At 37.5% G+C, this 24,972-nt stretch overlaps 1 protein-coding gene across 1 annotated transcript in view; it reads left to right on the plus strand.

Moving 5' to 3' along the window:
* LOC124269841 (guanine nucleotide exchange factor VAV2-like) overlaps nucleotides 1-24,972 on the plus strand; it is a 117,055-nt gene that overhangs the window by 61,296 nt on the left and 30,787 nt on the right. The window contains 7 exon segments of the mRNA XM_046704878.1: nucleotides 1,188-1,279; nucleotides 8,938-8,983; nucleotides 19,255-19,344; nucleotides 20,250-20,359; nucleotides 21,048-21,137; nucleotides 21,889-21,920; nucleotides 22,362-22,415. Of these exon segments, the coding sequence (XP_046560834.1) occupies nucleotides 1,188-1,279; nucleotides 8,938-8,983; nucleotides 19,255-19,344; nucleotides 20,250-20,359; nucleotides 21,048-21,137; nucleotides 21,889-21,920; nucleotides 22,362-22,415 (514 nt within the window).

Raw genomic sequence — 24,972 nt, forward strand, 5'->3', positions numbered from 1 at the left:
GACTATTTGTTAATCAAATGTTGATTATACTGGTATATCATGAGAATCAGTTTTATATTACTTGCATGTTCAGAACGGCCAGTGAAGACCTGGCTCGAGTCAACTACAACTAAAATAGTATGAAGAAGGATTAAGGATATAGAAGAAATATGAAGATTTACACATTACCTCCTTTTTCATGAATTTGAAAAATGGAAGAGTTTTGTTTTTGTTGGACTGTTCAATTCACTTAGTGAACATGCAGAAGATTTTGTGGATATTATATCCACAAATTTGATGATTCTTCAGTATGTCAGACCTGTTTATGCTTCCTAGCTCTCGGGGGGCGGTGGGTAGCCTAGTGGTTAAAGCGTTAGCTTGTCACGCCGAAGACCTGGGTTCAATTCCCCACATGGGTAATATGTGTGAAGCCCATTTCAGGTGTCCCCCGCCGTGATATTGCTGGAATATTGCTAAAAGTGGTGTAAAACTAAACTCACACACTCACTCCTAGCTCTCAGTACTTCTCAGGATCAGAAGTGGCCTGCATATTGTTAAAGCTTTCTGGTAGTATTGGTGTCTGTTATATTCTTTTATAAAATAAATAAGATCATATCCTATATCTTTGTTATAGTTTGTGGAAATGGTGTTCAAGTGCCATTTCACATAATTCCTTTTGTCTGGATTTGAAACAGATACCTGTACTTCAAGTTAAATTGTATTTTTGTGTCTTGTTCTGAATGATTAATCTTGTAGATGGTAATGTAGTGCATAGAGACTGAGGTATTCTTGTCTGGCATTTGTAATCCTGGCATAAACACGCATGTTGTAGACTAGAATCTCTTGGCCTGACTTGATGTAGCATTCTTGAGTATTTACTGTATTTTTGGCCTTAAGATTGATTTACACACCATATTATTTTGAACATTTATTTTCAGAGATACAAATCTAATGTCAATTTTATCGTAATTTGCACTTTGAAACATAGAAGCGAAATGTGTCGTGGATTTAATGCAATTTTTTGTTTATTCATTTATTTATCTATTTTTGCTTTGCGAGTGTATGCGCCAAAAAGCAGACAAATAATCTTCAACTTTCAGAAAGGATTATAAAGAGCATTGACGTTTTGCCCAGTAAATGTATTTTCCCTTCTTTTCATAGTGGATATGGGTGTATTTCTTTAAATGTAAATGTGTTTTGTTTTTCAGCCTGCAAATACATCCCTGAAGGACTATGGTCGCTTCCAGAAAGACGGGGAGTTAAAAGTGTTGTCCCATTTGGACAGCCGTGTCCGGAACAGGTTGGTGTGGAAGACTCATGGTCTTCCCAATATTCACAGACCCTTTCTGTAAACTAACAGGGCTGTCAGCACTAGTACAGGCCATCCTACTACATAGACTGATAGACTACACCCCAGAGTATTTAAACTTTTCACAAAATAGTTTTTTATCTACCTCTTCAGAGATACCTAATAGGAGTAATATTTAGTCATTCAAACATAACTCATGTAAGACGTGTCATATATGTAAAGTATGTTTCCCAATGGTAATAGTTTATACATAGCTATGACTGATTCGGTAATGGAAAATTGACTATAATCAGGTTACATAGCTAAAGTCAAGGGGATTGTTGCATTTACTGCGAGTCTTGGACAGTGTACACAGTAGTAGTAATTAAACCAACAACACAAGCATCCAACTTCCGCTGTAATGAATAACTAGTAGGATTGATGACCAAACACAAGCAGGTGAACCTTCTATTTCATTTTGTACATCAAAGAAATCTAGAAAGTACTTCATGAATGAAGGTCATTAGGAAATTGGTTAAAAAGGATGGTGTTGTATATATTAATTTTTGTAGTTTTTTCACTGACACTCCTTCCTTGTTGGGTTTTACTGGTGTAATTGTCTCTGGGATCTGTAGCAAATTTGCTTTACTAACATAGTCGTGTTCTCCTCCTCCAAACATGGTTCAACCATGTTCTTGCTCAGTATCTAACATTTCCTTGTAACACTGCTGCTTACTGTAGCGTGGTATCAAGCTGCCCTGCCCGCTTCCTACTGCCCAACTTTGTGATAGTTATGATATATGCTACTTTTAAGAAGTTAGAGAAAACCCCATTCTTTCATATTCCGTTAATCTATCTTGCTGTGACAGATTAACTAAAGTAAAGAATACTGTTTCCTTGAACTTCTTTTGAATAGTTTATATGATATATATGGTTATTATATATACAATTATGAAATATGTGATATATACACTTATAACTGTCGAGTACTGTTCCATTGTTCCCATAGTGTGATATTTGACGTTTTCAGAGTTTTGTTGCCACGGTTACTTCTGTCATGTTCATTGACTGTAACCGTGGTAATTAAATCCCAGATTTCCCATCACTGTTATCAGTGGACTTTCCTCCCATACTAATCTGACATATTACTGATGTATTCAGTGTTAAACTGTAGTGATGGAACGTTAGGTAGGGCTACTTTGTCAGATTAGTGAAACTAGAATATTGTCCATTGATGTTTTACAAAGTCTCCATGACTAAAACTATTTCATTTACCCCAGTCTGTGCTCAAAACTAAGTCTACTGGCCTGAACTACATTTCTAGCTTCATTTTAAGTACATTTTATGTTGTCATATGCACTCTTATCAGCTGAGATTGCAACACATAACAGATTTTTACTAGACTTGACTTCAGTAGTAGCTAAAGTCACAGACTGTCACTATCATCAGGAAACTAGACTCAAACCACAAGGAAGTCAAATTTTTATCCAAGTCCTTAAGACCTCAAGTTGTTTAGGTGCATATCTTATTTTATGAGGTAAATCACCTTAATTGGATTAAACAGAACCAATGTTTTAATTTGACATAATATTGCACTGATCGTTTGCTGATCTAAATCTGGGTCAGATATCAGATCTTCAAAGTTTCCCTTAAGAACAAGCATGGGGTCCTGTTTGTGTTGTGAAATATCACGTCTGTAGCAGCACTGTAGCTAGAGAGGGACGCACAACAATAGTGTAAGCACCTGAGTTCAATCTGAATGTTAACCCACATAATCATAACCCTAGTTTAGTCACGTTCACGTTTCTACCCTACGACTGTATTATTTATGCATTGTATTTGTGTTGTTTGTGTTTATTTATAAGCAATCCCATACTTCATGGCAAGTTCAGATTGAGGGATACTGAGTGTGCATGACCTATTGTTTTAAACGAATCGAGAGGTCAACTGCTAGGTTACGTGTGTAGTGACCGTGTAATATCTTGAATAATCTTAATATCTTAAATAATGTACTTGACATATCTGTGAGTGAGGAGTTCCAGTTGTGAGTTTTTCTAAAATATGCTGGTCCACACAACAAATGACAGTAGCGATAAGAAACAATAATATTTGGGTTTAAAATGGGATTATATGAAAGTTAATATTCTCTTAAATTATGTCTGTCACTACTAGTAGTGATAAGAAAGTAAAGAAACAGTAATTATTTTGGTTTTAAATGGGATTATATGAAAGTTTGTATTCTCTTAAATTATGTCTGTCACTACTGTAATACACAACTTAGTATTAATCCTCTTCTGTATTAGTAATAACCAGTGAAATAGCTGTTACCTCTGAAAAGACTGAACATCAGCCAGTGGTCCACCTTCTTCAAAGTTATGTGGGCAACTACACATAATGAGGATCATTTTCGAAGAATAAAACACTGCCATTATAAACAATATTGATATTTACTGTAGAATAAATAATTTTAATGAATTGCTTGTACAGTTGGCGTCATCAGAATTCTCAGATACCACTTTCATCATAACTAATTTAGAATGATTCCTAACTGGTTAAACTAACTGCTTTTAGTGTATTTCATAAGTTAAATCAAGTTTTAATATTGTTAATTGTTAAGAAACAAAAGACAATTCTATTTGACTTTCATCATTGTTCAAATATAATTATAATCATGCTAAATCATAAGAATGATTAATGATGGTTTCTGTTATTACCAAAAGTAAGTTCTTCATGGAAACAGAAACATTTCTGTTTAAAGTATTAGGGTATATGAAAATAATGTTACAACCATACAACCATCATGTAATATTAATGCTGCATAATTTGTTTACCAGACACAATGACAAAAAGAAAAGTATGCTTTTATGGACATTCTTGTGCATGTCACAACAGTAAAGTTAAATGCAGCCTATGTCAAGGTCACAAGTTAATTCAACTAAAAGTGGCTTTTGATACGTAACATGAGAAAATAGTACTGATAATTTTGTCTTATCACAAAAATATTTTTAAAAAGCAATATGACTTTATGAGACCTTTATTTTTCCAGTTTTCAGGTTCGTAGTTGTAAGATTACTCATAAAATGCTAAATAAAATTGGATTGTATTAATGTGTCCTTGCCTTTTGAGAAATATATTATGAACGTATAAGATTTTAGTGTGATCAAATCTATTAAAACACGAGAACTTATATTTTTACAAGTTGTATTTGAACTTGCCTTTTTGACAATAATGTGAGCAGTGACAAAGTATGTACATGTTAATATCTGATAAAAAATGAGAAAGTTTCACTTTAACAGGGGGGCAGCAGAGAAAAGGTAAGAGATAATATTCTAAACATGCTGAATAACATCTCTATAGACTTTCATTCCTGGCATCGCTAATGCATCAATAGAAACGCTCATTGACTACATATTACTTACAAGTAGAGTTTTCTCCAATATCAGAAATATGCTCAAATTGAAACTTATTATTTAAGAATATTTTCAAGAGTTTGCATGCTGCTTGTTTTCGCATGTTGTCCCCTTTCCTGAATTGTTTTCCCTTGTTTGTGTGTTCATATATTCATCCATACCAGCCACATAATCCTAATATTTGAATTCTGTTTTTGTCAACAGAATTGTTTTCATTTGTAACACTTGCAATATTTTATTTATAGAATATTTTTTTAAATCACACAAAACAGTGCTTGCCAAGCACTTGACACAAAGACATCAATGATTTCTCTCTAAAGAGTTTGCACCAGCTAAAAAAGGCTTTTGATTTTTAGATCTGACATTAAATTTAGATTTTGCCCAGAAAAGGCCATGACATTTTCGTGTTAGTTCCTGTCTTAAGTATAACTGGTAAATTGCCCAAAATAATCTTTTCAAAATTATACAAATACTGGGGCATTTAGAAGTTGGGAGGTAACACAAGGACGTATGGTATTGATTTACAGCTTCTTTAATATTTACAACATGACGTTTCTGGGCTGTAAATATTAAAGAAGTTGTAAATCCATACCATACGTTCTTGTATACAAATACTGTTAAATCTGTTAACCACTTTAGGGAATATCATTTGTGTACAGCCAACATATTTTGAGGAAAGTTATGCCCCTGCCAATGATGATCTGTTTCAGTTTTATGCCATTAAGTATTTACCAATATGATGTTGGGGTAGGCAAGCTGAATAAGCCATAGTGGGTAATTACACACTATTAAGTTGCTTGTTTATGGTTTTGTTTTCATGTGTACAGAAGCAACACACTAAAATTAAATAAGATCACTGTGAGTTATTTTGAGTATTTTACCTGAACATGTAGCTTATATCTAAGTCTGGTTAGAATATATATGTGAGACAATTATTTCGCATACCCTTGAAATTTTGTTAGGGAGCCTTAAAATCTGTAAACAAACCTTGAATTTGTGACTGAAATTCTGTCAAGCACTGTTTTATAAGTTGAGACATTGCCATGATAGGGATCAAGTATACCATCCATCCATCCATCCATCCATGAAAGAACAGTCCATGCTTGTTGTAAGAGCTGCCTCACATGAGCGCTGAAGTACTGTCGGAAATAGAAAAAAAACTGTTTTTAGACTATTACTCTGTATCCCTAAAATTTACACAACTGCAAATGGCATATGTCGAAATAACCCACAGGTAGTTCAGTAGGATGCGTACTAGCCTAATAGGATATCCAGAAAAGCATGTTTACTCGTAAAATCGTGCCAAACTTAGAAAAAATACGAATAGCTGCTGAAAACAATAGATCAGACTATAGATGGCAATTAGGTTGCTCAGCCAGGTATGACGATGGACCATTGAGTCACCTGGCATGAAATGCATGTGCTGCCCACAGGCACAAGGGTTCATCTCAAAGATATTTTAGGCTTTTTCATATGTATTGAATATGTCTCAATAGATTATCGTATCTTAGATATCGCTATCCCCCAGCCCGACCCCAACCACCGTCTGCGACACCCTCCTGGTTTTGCTTTTGAGACGACCCCTCCTACCTGTTTCATTTCATAGTGATAGCAAGACTCCATGGTAGCTACATCCTTATTAGTTTCAATATTAAAGTTATTATTTTTTATGTCAGCTGTTGTTTATAATGAAGCTAAGTCTAATTTCAAAATGTGCATTTAAAAGGTGTCCTTTGTAATACAATATCATGGCACACTAAATTGCATAAAGCCATAGGCTGTTCTAAATAAGTCGCATTGGACTTAGAAAAACCCTGCATTGCTCATTTCTGCACTGATCTCTCCTCAGTAAAATCCTTTTTTACGTTCCCTATCTCCCTTCCACTGCAACTGTAGTTAGGCCGAACTTAGTTTAACAGATATTTCACACTTTCACATATTAACTACCTAAATTGTAGATATAAATGTGAAAAAACAGGGTTTTTTCTATTTCCGACACTACTTTTGGACAGCTGTTGGCATTGTGTGACATGGCTGATAAGTGGTCACATTATGACAATGTGTTAATTGTAGATCATGCATTTTACGATGTCTTTGCTAGGCTTACAGTTTTCATTTTCCACCAAATATTTTGTCTTCAGCACATAGTCTGTTTATCAGTTCTGTGTTACAATATATTTCCATGACTGCATTTGTCTTCATATCTGACTAATTGTTTTCATTTCTTGCCTATTGCATGTTAATTTAGTTATATATGCCATCACAACATCTTGCATTTAATATATCTGCATATACTTCAAGATCAGATTTAAATCTAAATTTAAACAACAATGGAAATGTTTCTTACATCCTGCAATAATACAGTCTTGACAACTGGGTCAGTGAGGAGGATGTGAATAGGGCACAAATTCCAGTTTATCATCTTCATTGTATACAGTTTGAATTCCTGTTCAATTCTTTTTCATTAAGTCTATCATAAAGGCAAGTTTGATCAGTCATGCTTAAGCTAACTTTAGGATAAAGTGTACTGACTAACATATGATATTGTTGACAAGTCATATGCACATACAGAGATGTACCAACATATTAGGTCAATATTACGATTATCAACTGCTCATGTAATAATGATTCAACATGTTCAACCAGTTGAGCACAGATCTGTAGGGATGGTTGATAATTAACTAAGTTTGCTGCTGAAAGCATCTCCATGTACCCTCCTCGTCCTGCTGTGTAATGTCTCCCTAGCTACCAGCTTCACTTCCTATGGCCTTCACCTTCTCTGTCACTATCTCAATATACTTGACTAATATTTAAGTGTGTAGTGGCATTTCAGTGACAGGAGAATGTCCAGTAAAGTCAGACTTAGATAGGTCTAGCCTACTGACAAAGCTTCAGGTTAATGTGAAGATTAATGATTTATGAGAATGATGCATCAACTAACAACATATAGGACCAGGGTCCTGTTGAACATGTGTATTGCCCTGATATTAGGATCATTTGGTTTCAATGGATCATTGTGGCTCCACAAATCCATTTTACTGACAAGGCTTTCAGTGGTCATGGTCCTAAGACTGCTTTTATGAATTGGGCCCTGGGTCCTTGACAGTCTGAAGCACTTCAACATGTTCATGAGTCAGATTGACTATTGGTAAGGCTATCCTTATGGCTGCGTTATTATTGATTGGCCACCATTGTATAGCTTAACAATGCTGACTTCCTGTGAGGTTGTCTCCCCTCCTTGTTAGCTCAGCAACTTCCTATGCTGGTTGTTCATGAGATGGGAAGACATTCCTGCATGGGACAAAGGACAAGGTTGGAGGAGAGGGATTCTATATCATTGGAATTTTACAAATTTATACATAAAATGAAAAATAAGGGAACACATTTAAATGAATGAAGACTAATACCATTTATAATTTCCAAGACTTGTTATTCGGATTCATGAGAAAAGTGTTGACTTTTAACTAAATGGTGTCCAAAGAATCAATTGAAATATTTTTATGGATTGTTTTTCTAACATTTTAACATCAGCAAGACTAATATCCAAGCTGTTATATTATGAAGATGTGCAATCATCTGGTAGAAATTCCTCGTGGATAACAGATCTGTACTTGACATATATGTCAACTTGTAAGTGTTGAAAAGAACTCAAGCTTGTCATGACAAGGGCATTGTAACAGCCTACTCACTATCCTTCAGTGAGATGAACATTTGGAAGTACTGTCTGTATGAAAGAATGCCAAGCAATCACAACCACTTGTTCAACATTCCAACAGTTTCTTCCGACCAGTTTTCAATTCTTGAATCAAGAACTCTGTCCAAATAGTTTTCAAAGCAAAATCTGGAAAAGAAGTTGCCAGTTATTTTTAAACTAGTGCCTTAAAGCTCATGAAAGGTGCCTTCTAAGGCTAATGATACAACAGTATAACTCCTAATGTATTATATATGTTGTGATACAGGAATTGTAAAGTGATGTATCATGAGCCTCGTATCAATATTGTACTGTATTGCAGTATTGTTGCTACATTACTTCAGATGTCATGTACTTTATAAAACAATACAGAAACTGTCTAGATTACAGTGCTATCTGCCTGTAGTTCTCCAAGATTAAGACCTAGCTAGGTTACCTCTAACCCTAAATCCTACCTTATTTCTCATTCATGCACTTGGTTATATCTTTTATATCTATGGTTTCACCCACAATCAGGATATATTTTTGAAATGGCAACATTTTGAATGAACCTTTTTTGTATTTTTCAGACATATTTTCCTCTTTGACAAGGTGATGCTCATGTGCAAGGCACGGGTAAGTTGGCATACGAAGGAGCAACCCTGTAAACTGACAGTGGAAACATTATGCTTTACAGCTTGGGTATAGGCACTTTTCCTCAAATACTAGTCCTGTTTATGATCTTTCCAATTATTGGCAAGAGGGTATATGCTTTCTCAGATACCTAATAATCTGTGACTGTTGCTATAATATATGTTTACTTGTTGATAGAATCCTAGCCATATCTATATTTGTGTTACGACCAAATCCCTAGTTTTCATTGAATATATGTGCTTATTGAGTTTCTGGGAAAAGGATATTTTTTTTCTCTTTGTGTAAGATGTTGAAGAGGGTTTGGGTCGTAAGGCTACGGGTTTTAACCAATACACTACTGTTCTAAAAATTCTTTCATACCTTACCCATGAACGTCCAGGTTAGAATATTGATCTTCAGTAACCCATGCTTGCCGTAAGAGGCAACTAACTGGATCAGACCACCGCCATATAGCTGGAATATTGCTGAGTGCGGCGTAAAAGTAAACTCACTCACTCACTTTCATACCTTAATGCATTAAGGCTTTAAATCATTTTGTCTGTGTGTGTGTAAACGGCAATCTAGATACATAATATGTGGTTATGGTGGCTTCTATGATTGTTAATGTGTTGAGAATTGATGTTGGAGTTACTAGATTATGGGCTAGGTATGGCCCAATGAAGTATTACCTTTTTAGACAAAAGCAAAATCCCATCCTCCATGAAATGAGAGTTATCTCCCTTTGATTTATTAACAGGAATTATGACTTTGCATTACTTTCAGCATTGTATACAATCAGTGTCAGAAAGCATTCATGTCTGCAGGATGCCTTTTATTTGAGACTTTGCAACCAGATAATAACATCTTATAATATATATTTACATTGTATGTTTAAAGGCAAATATTTTTGTATGATCAGCATTGTGGCTACGATTTCAATAAGCATGATGAATGTTTTATTGTCCAAAATGTAGTGTATGACAATTCCAAATAGCTGAAATGGCAAAACAGACAGATAGAAGTGGTCTTGATGGTCACACTGTGATTCACCAAGGTGTTGCTTTGAGCTTCATAAGTGATCAAATGTCACTCAAAGTAATAAACAGATCAAGCCGCTTTCTTGATATTTCATTGTTTGTTCTTGATGAATTTTTTGGTAAGAGTATTCTTTTTATGAAGGCCAGTCTCTAAATAGCACTTATCCTTAATAACTATAAATGTTATCCGCAGAGTTGCAAAAATATTGAAATGATTGTTGAATTTCTGTATGTAAGCTTGAAAAAAAGAATACATCCCCCAAAAGCTGGAATCATGATCAAATGTGTTATTTGTCAGTGCCACACTTCTTCAGATACATACAGTAATGTGAAGTTCATTCTTGTTATCCTTACTAGTATATATCAGAGAAATACTAAAAAGACCAATTCCTGACGCCTTGAGTCATCAGTAGGAAACTACGGAATCTCAGTTGTCTCCAAGTAATGCTTGACTCAGATCGGTGGATCACAGTGCGTGTACCTGGGCCAAAAAGTCAGTACGATATGTGTAGTTAAACTCTAAATAATCCTTTGGCTGCAGCAACATTTTTTATGAAATCGGCAAATCATTCTAGTTCTGTGAGATCTGATTTAATTAGACCAGTTAGAAGATAATTAACTTTTGTCTTAATGAGCTTTGCTGGTTTTTTTGCTATTGAGAAGCACTAGTTAAAGCCACTGCACCAGAGGATTCATAGTGTGTTGTATCAAGCCATAAAGAACTTAACATTGTATAGTAGACTTTATGTGATCTGTTCAGTTAGCGAGGCATAGGCAGATATTGTCATGCATTAGTATAAAGTGTTTATATTCATTATTTTGCTAGAATAAAGTAAATATTTTCTTTTTGCATTGCATCTATTTATTGTCTGTATATTTTTACCAATTTTTTTCCCACTTTGTCACATAATCATCTCATTGCAGTCAAATCACGCACCAATATCCCAACACTTGTATCACACTGTTATAGCCAGCCCTTCAGTCACATTTTCACATTAAACGGGTACAATTCTGTATTAGTGAATAGAGGGATTTTTTTGTCTTTGGCATATTTATCATAGAAGAAATGCATTTCAATTTTAGTTTCTTATTCTCCGTCTCAAACTTAATGTCTCTGTTTTGGACAGTAGCTAGCTCTAAAATCTAATTAGTATTATGAAAAATACCACATTACCATTGGGTTACTAAGCTAAGATTATTTTTGTTGTTATTTTTGTCAGTCTGTTTTGTTGGGGTGGTGGGGTGTTTAAGATTTCAAAATAATGCACGTAATAGACCAATAACAATACCAGTGTTCAGTGCATTCAAGGGTATTGCTTGATTTGTTATGGGAAACAGGGATGATTTTTTTTTTATATAATCTGATATTCAGAGCATTTTATGTTTTCTATTTATGTGACTGCACAGTGTTTCTTTATGCTCAGCCTTCTTTGATACCCATGTCTTAAAGCTGGCTGTTAGACTTGAGTCACTGTAGCCCTTAGTCACATGGTAGCTGACACCACATTAGATATCACCTGTGTTTTGTTGAATGGATCACATTGTCACCCTTGTATCTTTGTGCCTCTACTAGATGGTGGAGAAATTCCTATGGGTAAGCTCTTGTCACTTTTGTCCTACATGGTGTCCAAACTCTCCCAGATATACAGCCACCATGGGTCTCTGATGTCCCAACCTCACTCTCATGTGTAGAGCCTCTTTCCCATATTTTAGCCTCTTTTTGAATTGAGCCTGTATTGAAGATGCTCTTGACATTGGAACTTAAATTTATTAGTTTGAAATTCAAAAATGAATTTCGATGAAATGTTAAAAGTTTTCAGGAAAAAAACCTGTTGAAGATACAGAACATTTATAAATGTAGTAATGTACTTCATCTTAGGGGTGTTTAGATCACTTTACCTGTTGATGAAGTCTTGGGTAATATTAGGTCTCCTTATTTCAAAGCTCAACATGAGAGTTTGGATGGCAGGAAATCAGTTGTTGCCTGTGTCATGACCTCCTGCCCGGCATCCATTTCATCCATACACACTTTCATCTTCAGTTTCTCAATGGCATGCCCATTCAAACATATCCTGTGAAATGTTGTCAGTCTCCAATTTTCAATCTTGCATGTAAAAGACATGAGCATGTTGTGTTGCCATTGATGTTATGTTGTAACCATGACAACCATGAAATACGCACATGTATGGAATGGTGTAAAGATTTCTTCTTAAAACATGCATGTTTGATTCTCCTGGTATATGCAGGATATAAGAATCAGCATTATATGAGATATATGCATATATCAACTAAGGTTCAATACTGATTATATTAATGACCTATTTGATGCATACTCAACCAATGAACTAGTTTCATCCCTGGCATAGCTGTACAAACTATCTGATATATGTTGTCATAATGTTCAAAGTTTTATTTATGTATTTTAACATACATTTCAATATTGTAAAATGTAACATTAAAGTGTCTTACTCGTTATGGATCCTGAAATACTAACCACCATGATCAAGCCATCATAGTGTTTATATATTTATATTAAGTATTTCAATATTTAAGGCAAATTGTTCATTCATGTTCATGATTGTGTGCTTTAGACTTGAATGCAAAATATAAGCCTATATGGAGGTCTAGCCACCTGCGAATACTAAAATAGACCAAAATTGAATGAAATGCCCCAGTATTTGGATTAAAGTACTGTCGGAAATAGAAAAAAACCCTGTTTTTTAACATATATATCTACAATTTATGAAGTTAAAATGTGAAATATCTGTAAAACTAAGTTCGGCCTAACTACAGTCTCAGTGGTAGGGAGATAGGAAACATGAAAAAAGGACTTTACTGAGGAGAGATTAGTGCAGAAATGAGCAATGCGGCTTTTTTCAAAGTCCAAAGCAACTTATTTAGAACAGACCATGGCTTTATGCAAATTAGTGTGAGATGATATTGTATTTCAAAGGACACTTTTCAAATGTCTATTTTGAAACTAGACTTAGCTTCATTATAAACGATAGCTGACGTAAAAAATACTAACTTTAATACTGAAACTATTAAGGATGTAGCTACCATGGAGCCTCACTGTCACTATAAAAAGAAACAGGTAGGAGAGGTCCTCTCAAAAGCAAAACCAGGACGGGTGTCGCAGACGGTGGTTGGGGTCGTACTGGGGGATAGAGATATCAGCTACGATAAGATCATCCTTTAGGGGAATTAAACTGGTGGAAGTAAACGGCATGTCTTAACAATTAACAAATAATATCGAGTCCTGTCGATCTTGGGGTGGTCTTGCCACCTATATATTTTGAGACATTTAATATGATAGTTCATTTAAGCTTTTCTATGGGTATTATATTCTTTTACACATCTTAACATAAACGTTATGAAAGACACGTAAGATGATAATCAATAGATGAAACATATTCAATTCACATGAAAAAAGCATAAAATATCTTTGAGATGACCCCTTGTGCCTGTAGGCAGCACGTGCATTTCATGCCAGGTGAGTCGACGGTCCGTCATCATACCTGGCTGAGCGACCTAATTGCCATCTATAGCCTGATCTATTGTTTTCAGCAGCTATTCGTATTTTTTGCAAGTTTTGCCCTATTTTACAAGTAATCATGCACTTCTGGATATCCTATTTTATACATCCCCTGAATGCCCAGTTAGGCCGATGTGGGTTATTTCAACATATGCTACTTGGAGTTGTGTAAATTTTAGGGATACAGAGTAACAGCCTAAAAACAGTTTTTTTCTATTTCCGACAGTACTTTAGTTAGGTGAGATGAATGCAAAACAATTTATGGTCTACCTGAAACCCATAAAGATCCAGGTTAGAATTGGTGTTCAGATAGCCTTGCTTGTCATAAGAGTATGACTATGTTGCTGTGAGAGACAAGTAATGGGATTAGGTGGTCAGACTCGCTGACTGTAGTGATGCATGTCGGCGTAGCCAAATATTTAGATTGACGCTCATGATGTCAATCTCTAGATTCAGACTACGTTATTTAGAGATTGATGTCAGAAGCTGGAATATTGCTGAACGTGGTAATAAACATCAAACAAGAAAATCTCTTCCTGAAATTGAAACTATATTCAGTGAACAAACTTGTTACATTATCTGCTTGATTCTAGGACACATGTTCAACCCCGGTTTGAAATAACAGATATTTTCACAATTTCAATTTGAGTAATTCGATCTTTAAACTGTCCCCCAAAAATGTGTTGAAATTTCACACCATTCCCATTGTACATCTAGGAGAGTTTGACCCGTAACCTATGTCACGGCACTGCGTCTCAACACTGCACAAGCTTTTTGGCTTGGCTCTCAAACCTAGACAATATGGGTGGCGTCAGTTGAAGTTTTAAGCTATCTGTAGTTTTTCCCTTTTGCTTATACTTTTGTTTGTTTAAATAGGAAGTAAAACATGTGGAAAATATATCATTAATTTGCCTATGAAACCTAATGTGTTTATTAATAGGTTATTCATCAAGTCAGGAATCCGAAACAACAAATCATAAAAAGCAACCCTTTTAAAGCAACATTAGGCTGCTGTTGAAATAACTTTTGATAACATATTGCATGAAAATTATAGGAATATATGTTTGTGCTCTCATCCATCTTTGTTGTGGAATGTACCTGCATATTTGAAATGGTGTTTTAGCCGACCATTTTTTTTATTTGCAAATGCATAACTTTAGCCATTTAGTTGATTCTATGCTTACATTAGCTACTGCTTATAGTCATATTTCAGGAGGTTACAATTTCTGATACAGATATTTTGTGAGTGAATTCTGCCGGTTTACCTTTATTATTTGAAATGGAGGATGGGTGAGAATTAGTTACACCAAGTTTCAGCAAGATGTACAGTTTATAATTAATGACAGTTGTGTTGCATGTGCTTTACACAAACTGCTCCAGGACATAAACCCGTGAAGATCTGGGTTAGAATTGGTCTTCAGTAACCCATGCTTGTCGTAAGAGGCAACTAACAGGCTCTGATGGTCATGCTCGCTGACTTGGTTGACACATATCATCGGATCCAAATTGCGTAGATCAATGCTCATGCTGTTGATCACTGGATTGTCCGGTCCAGACTAGATTATTTACAGACCGCCACCATATGGCTGGAATATTGCTGAGTGCGGCTTTAAACAATAAACCAAACCAGACAGCAGGGCATTAACACAGACATCTTTACAAAGGGGGGCTATTGACTATTGTGGCCAGTATCTCAGTGGGCTGGCAGCAAAGGAAAAATACTCCTGCATTTAATTTCATCTTCACTGTCAATGAAAAATAATATGGTGAAACAAAATAAACTAGAGGACATGTTTCCGAAGTACAGATATAGTCACTTCAGATACTACTTCTAGCTGTCCCCTATTTCTGGTGTCCCCCGCCGTGATATAGCTGGAATATTGCTAAAAGCAGCATTAAACTAAACTCACTCACTCACTTCTAGCTGTTCATGTATGTATTATAGAAAGAAGAAATACCTGTACACTAGAATTGTGCATGTTCATAATTACACCAATCTTCACAAGACAATATGGACTGTTTTAATCAGTCATTATTGTTCATCCTAGTACAGAAATATGTTTGTTAATTATAGATGCAATTAACATAGGAAGTTGTGATCTTCATGGAAAGGTATCAATTTTCTGACCACCAGAGCTTGTATGTACTTGCTGGTATACGTTTGTGTAAGACATGCAACACAAGTGCTTTGAAACATAAATCAAGGAATTTTGCTACATTATGAAAACCAACAGTCCTGACAAACCCTATGACCAGCCAGCCTGCCTACCCTAACCTGTGTATCATGACTAATGTGCATGTGTAGAGTTGTCTCCCCTAACAACCCCTCCTTTCCAATTACCAAAGATTGCTAAGGCAAATAATGACACATCAACTGATTTGTATAGTAATCAGTTGTCCAAATAACTTTAGGACTATGTACTTGATACTGCTGTCTATACTTTTAATGACATGTAATGAGTAATTTTGTTTTGTTTTTTATGGTGAAAGCCTTTTTTTTTTCTTCCTCCATGGTGAAATCAGTGTAAACCAAATATATGTTTGACTGAATTAAGATCCTGTTTAGACCTCAGTCCAGATTGACGGAAGCCAAATTATAGCAAATGGTATTTCTCAGGAAAAGTCCAAATCTGTGACACATACAGCAATTTATGTGATAAAAATATCTTACGATATTTTTTTCTTCCGCGCAATGTTCAGTCCGGATCAGTTATTCTGATGATAAATATTCAGTCCTAGGTGAATTCTGTGATTCTGCTATTGCAGAATGATTTGCAGGAAATGTAAATTACTGTAGAGTTGCAGAAAAATCATAGAATTTGCTTTGTGTTATCAATCAACACCAAAAAGTTCTTTTATAAAACATTTCTCTCAGAATGATTTTCAAACATTGAACATTCAATTCAAATGTAAGAAATATGAATCCTCCAATAGAAAAAAAAAATTGAAATAGATTTCTTGTATTATAACTACGGAAACTATGTTTACATCTAACCATAGATAAATAACACTGACACTATGCGTATAATGATTACATAATTGTAGGACTTATTCATTCATAACTGTTTCTGGAATCATTTAGATTTGGATGTGAATTTGAGTTTTCAAAAAACTGACTTTGAATTAATTTTTGAGTTGAAATAGGTATGTTTTGCAGGGTACATAAGTGATTTTAGTCGAAGAATCCATCTAGGACTGAAAAATGTAGAAAATTTAGGACCATAACCTGTTTCGTTCTTGACAATGTTCAGTTTATACAGACAACATTGCATATTTGGTCATCTTTCTTTTTTTTAATTCCTGAAAGTTCTTTTTCATTTTATGTTTGAATGCCCAGGGTCTCCAATCAAGCTTATACAAGAACATCAGCTGAAAAGATTTGTTTTCAAGGAATATTTTTCATGTTTTTATATGGGACTACCCGTAAATATAATATTGAGGATTAGGTTTAAAAGATATATATTTTCTGATACTTATATCTCATTTATTATTTCCATGTCAGTTGCCAAGTGATTGTTCTGTGAAATAGCTTGATTAAGAATTTTTGAGAACTCATTACCTACGTTGTGCATGTCTGAAATCTTCACATAGAGAAACAGCAATGGGTACTGAAATCTTCCAATAGAGAAACAGTAATGGGTACCTTCTCAATCTGAAATATATACTTTTATCAATACTATATTTAGTAACAAGCCATTTGATGTTATACCCTTGAATATAACTTTTGAAAGCCAAGTAGGATTTCACTTTCCATGTTATGCAGCAGTATCAAAATTACAAGATGTGTAATTGATTTGATATCACAAGTGTCCAAGTGATAATGGAGCTTTGTGTATCATCTGACAGGGCTCAGTATCTTGTCATGCCTCTGTGGTGATCCGAAGTCAGGGTAGATTTTAAGGACCATGTGTTGGCATCGGCATCCTATCAGTAACATGTGCTGGTATTAGTATACCCATAGGGATTCAAGGGAAGAATATGTCTGCTGTACCTTGTGCTGGTATTCCCATAGGGATTCAAGGGAAGAATAGTCCACATTACCTTGTGCTAGAGGGGTGACGATACAGAAATTTCACGATACGATACGTATTGCGATATCATGGAACGATACGATTCGATAGATGCATATCACGATATGCTACCTTTAGTTATTTTCTTTAAAAAAGTGTATTTTGGTAACAAGAAACGGTGTAAATTTTGACGTAACCGTCAATTTCTGGTGAAACTTCACAATGTTAAGGTCAACGATACATATCACGATACGGAAAAATGTATTGATATATTTATTGTCAGAAAAAGTATCACAATTATCGATACTACGATATATCGCCACAGCTCTACCTTATGCTGGTATCAGTATTCACATCAGGATTCAAGGGAAGAATAGGTCCACAGTACCTTGTAGTGGTGTCAGTATTCCCCTAGGGATTCAAGGGAAGAATAGGTCCACAGTACCTTGTGGTGTCAGTATTCCCCTAGGGATTCAAGGGAAGAATTGGTCCACAGTACCTTGTAGTGGTGTCAGTATTCCCCTAGGGATTCAAGGGAAGAATAGGTCCACAGTACCTTGTAGTGGTGTCAGTATTCCCCTAGGGATTCAAGGGAAGTATAATCCCTCAGTATCATGTGCTGGTTTCAGTACTTCCCTTAGGGATTCAAGGGAAGAAAAGGCCCCCAGTACCATGTGCCAGTATCAGTATTCCCATTCGGATTCAAGGGAAGAATAGGTCCAGATTACCTTGTGCCGGCATCAGTATTTCTGTTAGGGATTCAAGGGAAGAATAGGTCCACTGTACCTTGTGCTGCTATCAGTATTCCCATTCGGATTCAAGGGAAGAATGGGTCCAGATTACCTTGTGCTGGCATCAGTATTTCTGTTAGGGATTCAAGGGAAGAATAGGTCCACTGTACCTTGTGCTGCTATCAGTATTTCCATTTGGGACTCAGGGTAAGAAAAGGTCCACAGTATCTGGTATCAGCAACCTTGTGGGGATTTGACGGAAGTATGGGTCTTGGGTACATTGTTATAACAGTACAGAAGGGAATTGCTCGGTGTTTAGGATGTCCCTCTCAAAGGCAAGAAAAGTGACTTTGAAAGTGTTGTGATTATCTGTATCCCCTATGTTTTCTGGGTATAATTGCCATAAAGAGGAAACTCTTCCACGGGTTACTGAAGGGTCATCCACCAGCACTGGGATATTGAGAAATTGATGCCATCTGATCATGTAATCCTATTCTCTGAATCTGCTTTTTGATGTTGTGATAACAAAGGTACAGAAGCTAGATAGAATACAAAATTGCATTAAATTTGTTACTGTAATTTGATATCAAACTTTGTTGACAAAGGAAATAATCTTACATTGAATGCTTACTAAATGTTCTCCGCAAATTACAGAACAAAACCTGCTATTAATGCTTATTAATAATATTTATGGAATAACAACCAGCTTGCATTAACTGAAAATGATTCTTTTTATCAATGCCATTAACTTACTGTAATTTGTGTGAAATTTAAATCATCCTTGCATACTGGTACTCTCAGGCAATAATTAGTGGGCATGTTAGCGTTACATCTTTGGGTAGAAGACAGTGTTGTAGGATGTTCCATTGTGGCCAACACAAGTCCTTTAAGACCCAAGCCCAGATGGAATGTAAGTGTTGTCATGGCAATGTGGTGACTTGCATGGATCTTGATGTTGCAGGGTGAGACCTACAGCTTCAAGGATGCCATTGTGTTGGGCGAATACAAAGTAGATGACAGCAGTGTGCCAAATGACAAGAGAACCGACAAGGTATGGAACTGGATAATTTGTATTCTGCTCTTAAAACTCTGAAATATATGGCTTTGGTTACTTTTGGATGAGGGGCGGTGGGGTAGCGAAGTGGTTAAAGCGTTCGTTCGTCACGCCGAAGACCCGGGTTTGATTCCCCACATGGGTACAATATGTGAAGCCCATTTCTGGTGTCCCCCGCCGTGATATAGCTGGAATATTGCTAAAAGCGGCGTAAAACTAAACTCACTCACTCACTCACTCATTTTTGGATGAGATAAATGAAGAGAGAGAGAGAGATTTGTAATGATATGATGTTATGATAAACCTGCTGCACTGATTCATTGTAAGGAAGAACCTTGTTGATTCATAAGTTGTTGTACAATGTTGTATTTGTTCTGCAGACTGGTATGTAAACTGTTGGACATTGTTCTGCAGACTGACCTAATTTTGAGAATAGCTCCACAGACTGATTGCTTTATTGTTGAACATTGTTCTGTCTGTTCTGCGAATGATTACCCATTCATTGAACAATGTTGTATTTGTTCTGTAGACTGATGTATGAAGTGTTGGACATTGTTCTGCAGACTGACATAATTTTGAGAATCGTTCCATGGACTGATTACTTTATTGTTGAATATTGTTCTGTCTGTTCTGCGAATGATTATCAATTTGTAGAACACTGTCATATTTGTTCTTTGGTCTAGGGAGGTTGGGTAGCCTAGTGATTAAAGCATTCCCTTGTCATGCTAAAGACCTCTGTTCGATTCCCCATATGGGTACAACGTGTGAAGCCCATTTCTGGTGTCTCCCACCGTGATATTTTTGGAATATTGCTAAAAGTGGCGAAAACTAAACTCACTCACCCACTCACTGTTCTGTGGACTGATGATCATATTGTAATCATTGATGTGTTTGTTCTACAGTGGAACTGCCCCTTCATCATGGTACAGAAGAGTCAGAAGATGGCCTTCACCTTCTTCGCTAAGACAGAAGATGCACGGCAGAAATGGATAGAGGCTATACAGATGGCACTGTGAGTGATCATTTTAAAAACTGTAGCTCGTCTCAGATATCCTAAAAGTCTAACATCGAAATATTGTGTTTTCATACATACTTTATTCATATAATGATGGCTTTGGGTTAATAGTTAATAAACAAGGGGTGACTATTGATGGGGAAACTGGTGCGATAGTGATAGTCTATTGCGACCAACTATTGCCTATTGCAATACCATTGCAATAGTTTTTCTCTCCTTGAATTGGGATCATTTGAAGTCATTTCCCAAATAAATGTATAGTTTATATGAAATAAAAACAAGTTGAAGTAGGTTCAGTCTCTTTTAATAACAGACGGGAAACTTGAAACCCAAATCAAGTAAACAGTTAAGACATAAACTCCATGAAACTGCAAGCCTTCACCCAAACAATAAAAACTCAAAGTGAATGAATCTGGTACTTCCTGTATTTTGCATTGATTGCTGAACCATCGATAGTCACACATACTATCGATGCATCGATAGTTTTTCGTTTCTACCATCAATTAATTGCTATCGGAGACTCAAGAATTGCAATCCATCGATAGTTTGATGCATCGTTGCAGCCCTGTAATAATCAGCTACAGCTGAAGCCTGGAGTCTGGGATCTTTATGTATGGATTTGTTGGGCACTACTCAGACTATTGAAGCAGAAGAAGGGGTCATGGAATTATGTATATTGTTTCAGAGAGAACACTCAGCCGTCAGCAGGCCCCAACTATGTGATGCAGACGTTTGAAAAACCCCGTGAATGTGATGTGTGTGGCAAACTCCTCAGGTATGTAGCCAGCTTCTGCATATGTCAAAAAATAAGCACAAAAAGACATATAATAAAGTGAGTGAGTTTAGTTTTACGCTCTCACCAATATTCCAGCTATATGGCGGCAGCCTGTAAATAAGCGGATCTGGACTAGACAATCCAGGGATCAACAGCATGAACATCGATGTACCTAATTGGGATACGATGACATGTGTCAACGAAGTCAGTGAGCCTAACCACCCGTTCCCGTTAGTCGCCTCTCAGGACAAGCATCATGTAATAAGGAAATTTTAATTAGACGTAGAGGAGGAATAAAGTCTGACCTAAAAGTCAACTAACAATATGAGAGTTGGTCATGTTCTTTGACTTCAAACCCATGAAGGTCCGGGTTAGAATATTGATCTTCAGAAACCCCATAAGAGCGACTAACGGGACCGGGTGGTCAGGCTCGCTGACTTGGTTGACAGATGTCATCGGTTCCCAATTGCGCAGATCAATGCTCATGCTGTTGATCGCTGGATTGTCTGGTCCAGACTCGATTATTTACAGACAGCAGCCACATAGCTGGAATATTGCTGAGTGTGGTGTAAAGCTAAACTCACTCACTCTTTGACTTCATACAATCAGTCATTGCTCATGCTATCAATCACTGGTTTGTCTGGTTTTTGCAATTGATTATTCACATGGTGTTGGGATTAGACAAGAATACAACTGACAGTAGCATTGAAAAATAATTCACTCCATCATGCATTTCACTTCTCTTTCACAGGGGAGTATTCTTCCAAGGCTACATTTGTCAAGGTGAGTTAATAAAATCAAAAGTTTACAAATAAATATGTAAGAAAAAATGGCCCAGGGCCTCCTTTCACAAAGCACTAAGTTGGTCGTAAGTCACTAAGGTAACCTTAGTGCAGTGTTAAAGAATGGGAGTTAGGGTCAACCTTAGTAAAGGTTGCTTCTTGAAAGGGGGCCCCAGGTCCAGTATTCAAAATTGGTGCAGTCTGTGAAACCATTTTCTGGTGTCCGCTGCTCTGAAATATTGCTGGAATATTGCTAAAAATACAGCGAAAATCATACTCTTGATGTTGATGGCACTGTGAAATATCTCCAATAACTGGAGGTCTCCTTGCCTGTAGGATTCCTTTAACTTATAGACAAAGTGACCTTGACTTACAGGTTAGAGCCAAATTACATACTTGCATGTATTAGTTAAACTGTAACCCATGCTTTTTTGTATTCCAGACACAAAGAAGGCTGTTCATAAAGAATGCATAGGGAAGAAACCTGATATTAAACGTAAGTCTTATTCCCACATGGCAATGCCTATAGCTGAATATTTTGCAAACCTTGAATTTTAAAGTTATCTATTTTTCCTTATCCTTACTCATGCTCTTTTGCTTGTCTTCTTCTTCTTGCGAACATAGTGGAACACTTGTATCTCCCTAATTGAAGCTCCCTTCAATGTAAAATCACTAATTAGTACTCACCACGAGTTGCCTCCCTCTTCCTTTGCGCGGGAAAGGAGGCGCGCCACCCTCTGGCCTCATGCTTCACTCTCTCCTTCTTCGCCCAGTGAGCAGGATGTGAGAGCGCCTGTGTCTCCCTACACACTATATCCTTTGATTATTCTTAGTTAGTTACCTCTTATAGTCTTCTATAGAGGTGTAGCTAGTATCCTTCAACAATTATGTATTGATAATTAATCGTATTTCTGCTGTTTATTCACGGGACGCCGTGATTGTTCAGCAAGTTTACGTTGATGAAAATCTGTACTATTTGTAGATTACGCTTTTCTGCTGCTGATCCGCATTTAATATGCCCTAGCTGTACTACGCCATGTGCGCTTTCTTCACGTTGCAGTTACTGTATTAATCTGTCTAATTCTGCATTTAACAAATATTATCTTTGCGTCTTGAGATAGGTCACGCAAACAAGGTTTAGCCATGGCCGATACATCGGAACCCCTAGCCAGTCAACTGCTGTCGGACGACCCCCTCTCGTCTGGTGTTCCGCTAGAGTTACCCTCGGAGGAGAGGCGTGGGACGCAGTCCGCCGTCTCCATGAAGCGTCCTGCATCCCCAGACCTCCCGTCGTCGCAGCCAAAGACTAAGAGGGCTTCGACATCATCTCAACGCAGACTCCGTACCCCCAGGGCAGCATCTACCTCCAAGGGGAAATCGACGAAGTCTTCTAGAACCTTCTCAGCCGAGATTGTTCCCGCCGCAGCTGATCATCATACCCGATGTACGCCACAAGAAACGACCGGTGTCGGCAACAGTGACGTCAGCGCAGATCGCCATGCAGCCTGATGTACCAACGCTGATGTCTGACGATCTTCCTGAGGGCCCTGTCGTTACCAAAGCAGAGAGGGCACCGACTACATCTTCGCAGACCGTCCCAGACGACCTGATGCGGCAGATCATGAAGATGATTGAAGACCGATACAGACTGGAGAGACAACCAGCCCAGAGCCTGAGCCTTCGCGAAGGCTCCAACGTAGACGACACCCCAATGGGACCCCCCGTCAACCGTAGCGGCCACTACAATGCCACCTCCGCGTTTGAAGTCGGAGACCACCTCGGCGAAGGACCCAGATGTACAGCCTTCGCGAAGGCCTTCGCGAAGGACTTCTAGATCGTCATCTACCTCGGACCTTGATGATCAACACTCACGAGGACGTTCGAGAAGAAAGATCATCTCATCCCCGGACTCTGACTTCGCAAAGGTCAAGTCGTCGCTCCCCAGGACCGGTCTCAGATGAAGCTTCACGAAGGGCACCAGTTACAGGCTCCAAGTCATCTTCGTCTAGAAGGTCATCGAGGGATTCCCCAAGAGCTCCGCGAAGCTATCAACGTTCACCACATAGATCGCCGCGAAGGTCACCATTTAGCCACAGCTCGTCAGCTCGTTCACCAAGACGATCTCCTCGCCGATCACCTCGTCGTCCACCTCGCCGATCGCCTTGCAGGTCACCACACCGTTCGCCGCACAAGTCTTCACGGAAGTCCCCAGTCAGGTCTCCGTTGACGTCATCCTGCACAGAGGTAGAAGCATACAGGTAACCATCGGAAGAGCATCAACCTCTTATCAGCGATCCCGTTATAGAAGATGATGGAGGCATCATTTTCTCCGATGCTGAGATACGCTATTGGATGGTTAACAACCTGGACCTATCTTCCCCTTCCACGAACGGTAATCCGGCCCACACTTACGTTATGAGGGAGGACGATGCAGACAACATCACCCTACCTCCAATCGACCCGATTGCTACGGTCCCACAGAATCTGGACACAGCCTTCCATAAAGCCACTAAAGTCCGAGCGCCACACTTACAACAGTTCAACGCAAAGAAGTTCTCAACTCATAATATGGACCCCTTTTTTAAGGCACAAGAGATCGATGATAACTACAAAGTGATCAACGATGTCAAGAATAAGAACTATAAGATTGACAACCGCAAGCTGGTTCAGATCGAAACCATGACAAGGCGAATGTTCTTCGGCCTTAATAGATCTAGAACGATCAATGAGACTCTTATCTCCAGATTTCGAGATTCGACATCTGAGGATGACAGAATGATCTACTCGGCCCTACTTATGCAAAAGAAGGACCAGCAGTTTCTAACGGATCATCTCACATCAGTCTCTGCAGCGCTAACTCTGGCTCGTCGTCAAGGCCTCCTCGCTTCCTGCAGCTGGGGTGAGCAGTTTACAGCTCCACTCTACACAGCCCCGTGGTCTACGCCATCCATCTTTGACGGAGGAATAGATAAAGTCTCTAAGGAAGTCACCAAGGATTCTAGAGAAGTCCTTATGATAAAGTCGATGGACACGCTGAAAGACAGGTTCGGACG

Source organism: Haliotis rubra, unplaced genomic scaffold (assembly GCF_003918875.1).
Source record: "Haliotis rubra isolate DU_JTF1 unplaced genomic scaffold, ASM391887v1 Scf148, whole genome shotgun sequence".
Taxonomy (NCBI): Eukaryota; Metazoa; Mollusca; class Gastropoda; order Lepetellida; family Haliotidae; genus Haliotis; species Haliotis rubra.